At 39.9% G+C, this 12,882-nt stretch overlaps 1 protein-coding gene across 2 annotated transcripts in view; it reads right to left on the bottom strand.

The window, feature by feature from the left end:
- The window catches only part of FRMPD1 (FERM and PDZ domain containing 1), a 142,651-nt gene that overhangs the window by 70,386 nt on the left and 59,383 nt on the right, over nucleotides 1-12,882 (bottom strand). For both annotated transcript variants that reach the window (XM_043972109.1, XM_043972102.1), the window contains exon 2: nucleotides 3,131-3,235. In XM_043972109.1, coding sequence (XP_043828044.1) covers nucleotides 3,131-3,231 — 101 coding nt within the window. In that variant the 5' untranslated portion in view covers nucleotides 3,232-3,235. The remainder of the gene's footprint in view (nucleotides 1-3,130; nucleotides 3,236-12,882) is intronic.

Consider the following 12,882-nt stretch of genomic DNA (forward strand, 5'->3'; position numbering starts at 1 on the left):
TAGTTTTCTATTCCCTCATAGAAATTGGTACTTCAGAAATACTTGAACAAGCTGTGTTTCTCTCTTTGGCAAACTAGGCAGAGAGTCTGAGTAGGAAAATTAACACTATTCAAAACTGAATGCATTCAAAAGTTCTGCATCAGTAAAATTAGATCAGTATCTATCGGCTTTTATTTTAGGGTATAGAAGACTGTTTAAAATAGTAAAAGGGTCTAGAAGAAAGAAATGAGCTGTTAAAAGGCAGTACATACATGAGAAGGATATTAAATAGCAAATTGTTTGAATACATAATCACATTTTTCATCTTCCCTCTAAAACCTATCCTTCCCTCCTAACCTTCCTGGTTTCTGGTTATCTAGACTCTAAATCATCTATAGTGTTGTTTTTTTGATTGCTTATTTTTTACTTTCACCTCTTCTGCCATATCCTATGAGCTGTCAAGTCCTGCAAATTCTACCTCTAGAATATCTCTCTTTTGGGGGGTTCTTTTTTTGTTTACCGATTGATAATATTTTATTTTTTACAATTACTTGTTAGGACAATTTTTTACTTTCACTTTTTATAAAATTTTGAGTTACAAAGTTTCTCTCTCCCTCTCTTTTCCCCTCCCTCTAAGGAGGGTAAGTAGTTTGATATAGGTCATATATGTACAATAATGTAAAACCTATTTTCATATTAGTCATGTTGTAGAAGAAAAAACAGTTTGCAAGAAAATTACAGTTTGCCAAAGGAAAACACACACACACACACACACACACACACACACACACAAAACATAGTTCTTTCTCTGTCTATCGATAGCATTTTCCATCATGAGTCATTTGGAATTGTTTTGGATCATTGTATTGCTCAGAAGAACTAAGTCAATCATAGTGGATCGTGGCACAATATTGCTGTCACTGTGTACAATTTTTTCCTGGTTCTGCTCACTTTGCATCAGTTCATGTGAGTCTTTCCAGGTCAGAATATCTCTTGCATCTGTCCCTTCCTTTCCACTGCCACATCTAGTTCTGATGTGTTTTTTTCAAAGTCATCATCCTGTACTTCTTTGTTGCATAACTGTTGTTGTTTTTTTTTTTATTGTTGCATAACTGTTGACCTTCCTCTCTTCCTGGATACTCTTTCTTCTCTGGGCTTTTGTGATACTGCTCTCTCCTGGTTCTCCTCCTATCAGCCGGACTGCTTTCTTTCAGTCTCCTTTGCTCCTACTTTAGTTGTTCCCCAACATTCTTTCCTAAGTTCTCTTCTCGTCTTTTTTTTTTTTGTGGGGCAATGGGGGTTAAGTAACTTGCCCAGGGTCACACAGCTAGTAAGTGTCAAGTGTCTGAGGCCGGATTTGAACTCAGGTACTCCTGAATCCAGGGCCGGTGCTTTATCCACTGCGCCACCTAGCTGCCCCTGTTCTCTTCTCTTCTGTACTCTGAGTAACTTCACCAGTTCCTTAGGGTTTAACTAAGATAGTTAAACCACATACATGATTCACAGATCTATATATGCAGCCCCAAGTCTCTTTCCTGAGCTCAGACCCACAACACCAGTGAGTCAGTGAATCAATGAATAAACGTGTATTAAGTGCCAATTATGTGCCAGGTATTTCAGGCCATCTTGGAGACATCTCAAACTCTCAAACTAAATTCACTGCTTTTTCCCCATAAACTCTCCCCTTTCCTACTTCCCTGTTTTTCTTGAAGATAATACCTTCCTTCTAGCTTCCTCAGGTTCATAACCTTGGTATTATCCTCTCCTTTTTACTCTCCCTCACCTTGGAGAAGGCACTGGAGTTGGAATCAGAAAGAATTAAGTACAAAGCCTGTTTCGAACACTTATGACACTGCACAAATCACATAAATTCTTTCAGCTTCAGTTTACTTATCTGTAAAATGAAGACAATAATAGCACCTATCTCATTGAGTTTTGTAGGCATCAATCAAGATAATATATGTGGGGGCAGCTAGGTGGCTCAGTGGATAAAGCACTGGCCCGGGATTCAGGAGGACCTGAGTTCAAATTCAGCCTCAGACACTTGATATTTACTAGCTGTGTGACCCTGGGCAAATCACTTAACCCTCATTGCCTCGCAAAAAGAAAAGAAAAGAAAAGATAATATATGTGAAGGGCTTTGGAAACCTTAAAGCACCATATAAATGTTAGCTATTATTATTACTCATTCAGTTGCTAAATCATACCTTTTCTACTTCTACAATATCTCTTGCAATTAACCACTCTCTCCACTCATACAACTACCATCTTTGCAACAGCCTCCTCATTGGTCTTTCTGCCTTAAGTCATTCCATTTGGACCATCCTACACATTACTGCCAAAGTAATTTTCTTTAATGAAAAACTGTTCATGTGACTTCTCATTTTCAATCAGGTCCTTTGGCTTTCTGTGGTCTCAACTACAAAATAGAAACTCCTCTGTTAAGTCCTTCACAAGCTGCCCCCAACCTATCTTTCTAGTCTCATCAAATCCAATGATACTGTTCCCTCAGCTCTGGGCTTTTTCTCTGTCCCCACCATGACTGTTCCTCATGTCTGGAATGTTCTTCCTCATCTCCACCTCCAGCTTCCCTGTATTCCTTTTTTTTTTTTTCCAGGGCAATGACGGTTAAGTGACTTGCCCAGGGTCACACAGCTAGTAAATGTCAAGTGTCTGAGGATGGATTTGAACTCAGGTGCTCCTGAATCCAGGGCTGGTGTTTTATCCACTGCACCACCTAGCTGCATGCCGCCCCCTCCCCGCCCCGTATTCTTTCAAGTCCCAGTTAAAATTCTATCTTCTACATGAATCCCTCTTAATTCTCATGTTTTCTCTCTGTTGATTATTTCCTGTTTATTCCTGTATATAGCTTTTTGGGTATATATTTGTTTACATGATATTTCCCCCATTAGATTGTGAGCTCCTTGAGGGCAGGGACTGTCTTTTGCCTCTATTCATATCCCCAGTTTTTAGCACAGTGCCTGGAACTTAATAAATGTTTATTGACTAACTTTAAGAGATACAAGGAGAAATAAGATTAAAAAAAATTTTAAGGATGTATAGAAACAGCAAAACATTCAAGTGGCTTGATACTAGGTGATCCCAACTCTGAACAAAACATTTATAAAATAAAATCTCTGTTGAGCCTTACCTGGGTGAATTATCCCGGGATCGTCTGAGCCATTTTGCTACCATTTGTTCTATTCTATGTGCTTTTCTTGTCTGTAATAAATTGTTCTCCAGATCTTCCATTTACCTAAAAATAGAAGAAATAAGAATTTTCTTTTGGAAACCAAACAACATATATCACTAAACTATGTTCAGTCAAAACATAGGATGTTTCTGGCAAAAGTGTTTTCATTTTGCATATTTATATGCAGATATTGACTTTGACTAACATTTATCTAGCACTTTAGAGTTTACAAAATGCTTCATGTATACTCTCTTAGCTAGGTGGCACAGGAGAATGCTGGATTTGGGAGTCAGTAAAGACCCACATTCAAGTTTTGCTTCACTCATTAGCTATGTGACACTGAGCAAACCACTTAACTCATCTGTGCCTCACATTTAATAATAATACAGATTTAATAATAATAGCATCTACTTCCCAGGGTTGTTGTGAAGACAAAATGAGAAAACATATGTAAAATGCCTTACAACCCTTAAGGTGCATATACATGCTATAGTTGTGATTATTATTATTACTGCTTGAGCCTCACAAAAGCTCTATGAGATACTACATATATTATTATCCCCATTTTGCGCTTGAGGAAACAGATTCAGATAAAGTGAGTTGCCCTAGTTTATAGAGCTAGTAAGTTTTAGAAATGGGATTTTAATACAGGTTTCCTAACTGCAAATTCAGCACTCCTAATTACACCGTGGTTCTCTCTTCTGACTGAATTACAGTCATCCCTTCCCTGTTGTGGTGGGGGGTTAGGGACATGGTGCCCCCGAGATCTGGAAAATCCACATAAAAATTTTTGGCCCTCCCTTTGTACCAGAGAAGAATTCTGAATTATTATGGTATTAAAAGATAAAATATATTGTAATCATATAATACTATACAGATCTTTCAAGCTTTTAAACATTCTTCTTTTTTTTGTAGGGCAATGGAGGTTAAGTGACTTGCCCAGGGTCACACAGCTAGTAAGTGTCAAGTGTCTGAGGTCGGATTTGAACTCAGGTATTCCTGAATCCAGGGCTGGTGCTCTATCCACTGTGCCACCTAGCTGCCCCCACCTCCATAGCATTTTGATGTGACAATAACAATTATGTCTCTGCAATACCGTCTCACTTTCTATATCAAACAATTATAGGAGATGGATTCCCACACATTTAGCCAATGAGGTTAGGCAAAATATATTACTACCAACCTATAGGTTATCTTTTCCCCACTTCTGAAAAAAGTTTTGTGCCCCTACGTTGGGACAGAATTCCAAAAGGAAGTCCAAAATGACAAATTAGGGTGATTTTTCCAAGCCTGAGAGTTACTTAATTTTATTATCTCATAAGCCTCTTTTCCTCTAAAGAGCCTAGTTATGAGGCATTGACATAAAATTTCTTTTTTAATGCTTTGAACATTTCAAAGTGTTTATACAACTCTATGTCCCCAAAGACCTTGGCATGCTATGGTCCGCAGAGTCACAAAGAGCCAATCGGATACAACCGAACAACATGTCCACAAAGGTGTTTTTAATGTGAAGAAGTAAGAATATATAAATGTTATTATCATACTGAGATCAGCTAGAAGGGTTCTTGCCACACCTAGAAAACAAATAACAGCATATACATATGTTTCCTGGCTTCTCGCTTCATCTCTGGTATACATTCTCATCCATGTGGTTTAGTAATTGAAAGGCATATGTTTTCAATCCAATCTGCATTCCTTAGACTTGAAGAAATGTTCAACAGTGGAAGAATCCCAGGCTAATCACCCCAGAGATGACTGGTTGCCAGGAGTTAATAACTACAGTGACTGCTCTGTCAATTGCCAGAAGGAATTTAAAGGAAAAGGTTGTTTGATGCACACAAAGATAGACTATATTTACAGGTCCATAGTATTATAGACAGGGAGCTGACATAGACCTGAGAGGATGATTCCAAGCATTTAATACCTTGCCATCTTTCAGACATCTTGAAAATGAATCTTTCAACATCCTCAAAATTGTATCCCTTAGAAGTCTAGCAGTTTTTGCCATCTTTGTTTTCCTTGATGCCATTTCTACTTCTTCTTCTAAGGAATGATATGTTAGAGTCCAAGTGTGACAGATCTACCTTTACTGATGGAGGAAAGATATCATTATAGAAACATTTGGGGGCAACTAGGTGGTGCAATGGATAAAGCACAGGCCCTGGATTCAGGAAGACCTGAGTTCAAATTCGGCCTCAGACACTTGACACTTACTAGCTGTGTGACCCTGGGTAAGTCACTTAACCCTCATTGCCCCGCCCCCCCCAAAGGAATATTTCTAGGTCTTTTCCAATTTTTTCTCTTCCTTGTCCTCCTTCCAGTTTCATCTTCTAATGCCCTGAGGATGATATAGTTTAGTTGTCTTTCACCAATCTTTCTTTTCTATTTCTCCATTGTTTCTTCTTTGTTTTTAAGGCAATGCTGCTCATAAACTATGACTACCTTTCACCATAAAGACTTTCTAAGCAAGATTATATTCTGAACTAGCATATCTTCCCAGTCCTCCCTCTCTCCATTTGGCAAAGAGATCAGATATTTCCTGGCCAATGTAGATTCTAGGGTTGTTTCCCACCCCAATTGTGATTTATATTGCTTAAATTTCATTAGGAAATTAGGGTATTTGTATTGATGTCTATTCTTTTATCCATTTCCCATTTATTGCCATGAACAAGTAAATAGAAAAGGGATATAGCTGGAGAGGGAAAGCCAACTCAAGGTGGATAATGACGATGGGTTCATGGTAGCAAGATGAAGAGAATTGTTTTTACTTTATAAGGGAGATTCAGTAGAGAAATGAAAAGCCAAAAATTTCCACCTTCAGGTCTTCTCCTCTGCATGCATTTATTTAGTTTACTTTATTAATATTTTTGCATTTGTATTATCCCCCATATCCCTCCTACCACATTCTAGGCTCTCTGAGGGCATGGACTGTGTCGTTCTTTCATCTTTTTATCTCCAAAACCTGGCGCTGTGCCTTTGCACATAATGGGTGCTAGTTGTACTGAATCAGAAGTATTGTACATTCCACCTCTCATCTCTGTACTTTTGCACAAACTATCCTCCGTGCCTAGAATGCACTCATTCCTCATCCTCCACCTCTTAGAATCCCTAGAATTCTTCAAAATTTAACTTAGCACACCTTCTATAGGAAATCTATCCTGACCCTATCCACCCCTAGATATTAGTTTCCTCCTCCAAGAATTTTATTTATTGGACATGATTTCATTGATATTAAGCTCCAGTAGGGAAATCACCTTGACCAAACATATGACACCTATTCCACAACTTAGAGAATTAGATAGTTGTCTCTATAAGTTTAGTTCTGCATTCAAAGGCATCCCCCTTTATCAAAATAAGATATTAAAATCTTTTGTTATTACAGCCTTCTTAACAGGTACTGAAGTGCTACTTAAATTAATTAGGAAAACAAGGCATAGTTTAAAAAAAATAGCTTATACAGAATTCACTGGATATATAAATGTAACACATCTTTCTTTTTTGTTTGTTTGTTTTGTTTTTTGGTGAGGCAATTGGGGTTAAGTGACTTGCCCAGGGTCACACAGATAGTAAGTGTTAAGTGTCTGAGGCCGGATTTGAACTCAGGTACTCCTGACTCCAGGGCCGGTGCTCTATCCACTGCGCCATCTAGCTGCCCCGTAACACACCTTTCACTAAGGTCTCCCACAAGGGCAGCTATTGTATCTATCTCTTCCGACTGCTCCCTCTACTGTGGTAGATATGATGGTAGGTAAATAACTCAACTTAATGCTCTTTGCAAACCTTAAAGCACTATATAAACACCAGTTATTTAAAAACCTCCACTACTAAAGAAACAGTAGTTAAGCCATGCTTCTAATGACCATGGTTTCTAATGCGTGCAAGAGTAGGACATACCTAAGCAGCCTGGTGGTATGGTAGATTGAGTACCAACTAGACTTGGAGTCAGGAAACCTTTAGTTCCAATCCTACCTCAGACACCTGGCAAGTAATTTTTTCTCAGTCTCATTCTACTCATCTGTAAAATGGGGAGAATAATAACATGTAACACACAGGGTTGTTGTAACCCTCAAATAAGATAATGTATAAAAAATGCCTTACAAATGGAGACTGTTTGAACAAATTATTGTATATGAAGATAATGGAATGCTTTTGTACCACAATAAATGACAAAAGGAATAAAGGAGTTGACAGAAACCTGTGAAGACTTGTATGAATTAATGCGGAATGAAGAAGAAAGAAAAAGAGAACAATTTGTATAACATTTTAAAGACAAATAAGAAAAAGACAAGTTCTTTGATCAATGACCAACTATGATTCCAGAGGACTTATGATGATCCATGCTACCCACTCCTGACAGAGATCAGTGATTCAAAATAGAGAATGAGACATACAGTTTTGGACATGGATAATGTTGGAATCTGTACAATTGTTAACAAGAGTTTGGTTTTTCTTTTAAATTAGGGGAGTGGGAGGTAGAGAAAATAGAAGGGAGAGGAAAGGAAAAGGAAGCTCACCAGATTCAACAGGGAAAAGATGTTTTGGCAAAGTATTTCTGTCACTGGCTTTCTCATCCAGCAATAGCCTAAAGTCACTAGTCTGAAGAAGCTATTAAAATAGGCAGCTGGGGCCAGAGTGTTCACATTGAAACACTGCATTTGGCCCCTAGCTATAGACTAGCATGAGAACCACAGATAGCTCTTGGTTTCTCCCAGCCATCACAATTAGCTATTTAACTCTATGGTGTTAAATGACATAAGAAGGCAGGGAAATGATTTTTCTTCTGTCAGATTAAAGATATCATGTAGTAGGGGCAGCTAGGTGGTGCAGTAGATAAAGCAGCAGCCCTGAGTTCAAATCCGGCCTCAGACACTTAACACTAACTGTGTGACCCTGGGCAAGTCACTTAACCCTCATTGCACCCCCCCCCCCCGCAAAGATATCATGTAGTTATGGTCCTGACAACTATTTTCCTTTCAACTCCAGAATTCCTACCCCACTGTCCTTATTGATGAGTACTTCATGTGGCTGTGGCCCACTATTTCAGGCCATATTAGTTTCAACCACACCTCACTTTACTTTCCCTTCCCTCCTAGACAGGTAAGGGTTTCAACAGCATTAGTTAATACAAGATGCCTAATAGTGTGGTATTTGCAATCCTGTCCGTGGTCCTGATGGTTCAGAGAACCAGACACTTCTTCCACTTAGACCTGTTATGTAATTGTTCTATGTAAGCACTTTTACTGTGTTTATTTTCCCTCTCCAATATGAAAATAAATTGTTCTAAGGAACAGAAAACAGAAACAATCCCTGCAATAAAGGGCCTCTGCAATGCTTGGCACGTCATTCAATAAGCATTTATTGACCCCCTTATATGTGTATGGATGGAACTGTGCAAGATTCTGGGGATACAAAGATAAAAACGAAACAACAGTTTCTGTCCTCAGGGAGCTTACATTCTTTTGGGAGGAGAAACAACATGTACATAGAGAAGTAAATACAAATACTAAAGTTTATAGAACTTTAAGGTTTGTAGAGTGCTTAACAAATCTTATTATTTTAATTCTGTGAGGTAGATGCTATTAATGTTTCCATTTTACAGGAGAGGAAACTGAGGCTGAGAGAGGTTATGTGTCCAAGGTAACACAGTTAGTATCTGATCCTACTCTGTTATCTATTAAGCCACCAGTGTGTCCAAGTATAGCAGGGAAGAATGAGCAAATGACAGACCAGATTTTCTTTCTTTGGGGGGGGGGAGCAATAAACAGAAATAACAGTGTAATTGTAAATTTAGAAATTGAGGATTTCAATATGCTAAGCACCATGATAGAGAGAAGTAAGGTCAGACAAGGAGAAAGGCTAGGAGGTCATCTTGGACACTTCACATTTGAATGAATACAAGGAATAATATCTAGAAGATTATTTGACAACAGAGACTAAATAGAGTACACGAGATACAATATGACAACATTGGAAACAAATCTTTCCCTTTTGAAAATAGTGAGAAGAGAACTGAAGCAGATGACCTCTGACATCCCTAGAAGTTTCTAGATTGTTTTTTTTCCTGTATTTTTTTTTGAGACAATCAGGGTTAAGTGACTTGCCCAGGGTCACACTGCTAGTAAGTATCTATTGCTGCATTTGAATTTCTCCTGACCCCAAGGCCAGTGCTCTATCCACCGTGCCACCTGGCTGTCCCTAAAAGATTGTTGTTGTTATTGTTAAAAGAAAATGTTATGGAGTTAAAGATTGCTAACACCACAGAAGATAGACTGACTATACTGGAACATTAAGGGGAAGAACTACTCAACCAACAAATAAGCATTTATCAAGTACCTCTTATATTCTAGGTATTGGAGATACAAAGGAAAAAATAAATTAATCCATACCCTCAAAGTACTTACATTCAAAGAATTAGCTTGAAGGGGCAGCTGGGTGGCAAAGTGGATAGAGCCCTGGACTTGGAGTCAAGGAGACCTGAATCCAAATCAGGCCTCAGAAACGGTGAGAACCCAGCCAAGTCACCTTCTATATCTGGGCCTCACTTTCCTCATCTGTAAAAAGAGGGCAGGAACAGCCCCTGCATCCCAGGGTTGTTGTGATAATAAATTGCAAAGCATTTTGTAAACCTTAAAGTGCCATATAAATGCTAGCTATTATTTGTGGGGAAACAACATATACACACAATTTTCTATAAAATATGTACAAATAAACATAATGTAATTTGGGGAGGGTCAAGACAGGACTCATCTAGGCATGTGAACTGAGTTGTGCAGTAAAGCCAAGATTCTAAGGGGCAGAAGTGAGAAAGGAATACATTCCATCCAAAGAGCCAGGAGATGGATGTCCCATGGAAGGAATCCCAACAAGGCCAGTTTGGCTGACCTGAAGAGTGGGTAAAAGGGAGTATTGTATAATGAGCCTTGAAAAGGTAGCATGGAGTTGGATTGTGAAGGGCTTCAAATGCCAACCAGGAGTTTCTCATTTACCCCGGAGGCATTCCCTACTACAGGAATGTCATTTGGGAAGCTGTATGGAGGATGGACTGGAGAGACAGAGACTTGAGGCAAGGAATCACGTCCAAAGGCTGTTGCATGGGGGCAGCTAGGTGGCGCAGTGGATAAAACACTGGCCCTGGATTCAGGAATCTAGGAGCACCTGAGTTCAAATCCAGTCTCAGGCACTTGACACTTACTAGCTGTGTGACCCTGGGCAAGTCACTTAACCCTCATTGCCCTGCAAAAAACAAAACAAAACAAAACAAAACGCAAAGGCTGCTGCACCAAGAGACAATGAATGGGGGGCAGCTAGTTGGCGCAGTGGATAGAGCACTGGCCCTGGATTCAGGAGGACCTGAGTTCAAATGCAACCTCAGACACTTGACAATAGCTGGGTGACCCTGGACAAGTCACTTAACCCCAATTGCCTCACCAAAAGAGAGAGAGAGAGAGAGAAAGAGAGAGAGAGAGAGAGAGAGAGAGAGAGAGAGAGAGAGAGAGAGAGAGAGAGAATGAATGCCTGAAAAGGGGGGGGGGCCCACAGGGGTGGTGTGGAATGTAGAAATGGAGAGGAAGGGACAGATTTGAAAGATGTTGCTGAGCTAAATTTAATGACTAGATGAATGGTGAAAACAATAATAGTTCCTGCCTTTGGAGAGCTTACATTCTTCTGAAGATTGATGGCTGATATCCAAATAAGTGTCTGTGATCATTTGAAGGGGAAGTAGGTGGCATGGTGGATCAAGGCCTGGAGTCAAGAAGACTCATCTTCATAAGTTCAAATCTGGCCTCAGACACTTACTAGCTGTGTGACCCCAGGCAAGTCACTTAACTCTGTTTGCCTTAGTTCCTCATCTGTAAAATGAGCTGGAGAAGGCAATGGCAAACCACTGTAGTATCTTTGCCAAGAAAACCCCAAATGGGGTCACAAAGAGTCTGACACAACTAAAAAACAACAACATAAGATGGAAAGATTGAGGGGTCAAGGATAACATTAAATGCTGTGAACTTGGGATCATGGTACTCCTGACAGAAATAGGGAAGTACAGGAGAGGGGTAAGTTGGGCGGGGGGATACAACGAGAACAATTTGGGGCTTGCTGAATTCGGGATGCCTCCAAGACATACATCTAGTTTGAAATGTCCAGTAGCCAGCTGCTGCTGCAGGATTAGAATTCAGGAGAGATGACAAGGCCAGTTAACAGATCTGGGAGTTGTGATGATAGTTGAATCCATGACAGTTGGTGAGGTCACCAAGAGTCTGGAAAGAGAGAAAGAATAGAACTCAGGACAGAACCTTAGAGGGACATTTACAGTTGGGGGGATGTTGTATGGATGATGACCTAGCACAGGACACTGAGAAGGAGTGGTTGGGGGACGAGGAATGAGAATGGAATGAAAAGCTAGAGAGGGGACAGTGTCCAAAGAGAGGGTGGCGAACCGTGTCAAATGCTGCAGAGGCTAGAGGAACAGGAAAGGAGAGGCGAGATGACATGGGGAGTGGAGGGAAGGGTCAAAGAGAGGAGAGGAGAGGAAAGAGGAGAGACAGAGACAGACGATGATTGAAGGGACCATCTTCTAGAGAAGACAAGAGGGTATGGATGAGAATCAGTGTACATGTAGAGAGCAGGAGTTCTTAATTTATAGTCCATTAACTTAAAAAAAATTTTTGACACTACAGATTGGGGTTTGATTGTCCAGTCTTTTTTTTTGTTTGTTTGTTTTGTTTGTTTTAGCGAGGCAATTGGGGTTAAGTGACTTGCCCAGGGCCACACAGCTAGTAAGTGTCAAGTGTCTGAGGTCGGACCCGAACTCAGGTACTCCTGACTCCAGAGCCAGCGCTCCATCCACTGCGCCATCCAGCTGCCCCTGATTGTCCAGTCTTAAGAATGTCATCAAGAAAATGTTCATTCAAATTGAAAATATTTTAAACTATATTAATATAATTGGTTTCTATTGTAATTTTATGTGTTTTATTCATTTAAAACATTCTGAGGAAGGGTCTATGATACACATGATGTGGAGGATATAGGACTAGAGATTTAGAGTTAGAAGGCACCTCAGAGGCTGCATAGGGCAAGTCCCTCATTTTCTTTTTTTCTGGTGCAGGACAATGAGGGTTACGTGACTTGCCCAGGGTCACACAGCTAGCAAGTGTCTGAGGCTGGATTTGAACTCAGGTCCTCCTGAATCCAGGACTGGTGCTTTATCCACTGTGCCACCTAGCTGCTCCAAGTCCCAAATTTTAGAAATGGAGAAAGGAGACTGAAGACTAAGTGTCAGAAACACAGTTTCACCAGAAACAAAAGTATAGGAACATCACTGGCACACAGCCATGGGTTCTTGTGGTTCTCAAATAGGACTATAATCCTTCACGGTTCAAACGGTCTTTTTGGCATGTCCCTGGGCTCCTCAATCAATGGGTATAGAGGACTAGATTTATCATCATCTGATTGACAAATACCTTCTTATCATGCTTCTCATGTAATTGGAAGACAGGCCTTCTTTTAAGGAAACTATCATAGATAGGGTCAGAGATTTAGAGCTGAACTTAGAGGTCATCTAGTCCAACTAACTCTTTTTTTGCTGATTATCTTTTTATTTTTTTTATTTTTTATTTTTTGCTGGGCAATGGGGGTTAAGTGACTTGCCCAGGGTCACACAGCTAGTAAGTCAAGGGTCTGAGGCCGGATTTGAACTCGGGTACTCCTGAATC

The sequence above is a fragment of the Dromiciops gliroides genome, chromosome 1, assembly GCF_019393635.1.
Source record: "Dromiciops gliroides isolate mDroGli1 chromosome 1, mDroGli1.pri, whole genome shotgun sequence".
Lineage (NCBI taxonomy): Eukaryota > Metazoa > Chordata > Mammalia > Microbiotheria > Microbiotheriidae > Dromiciops > Dromiciops gliroides.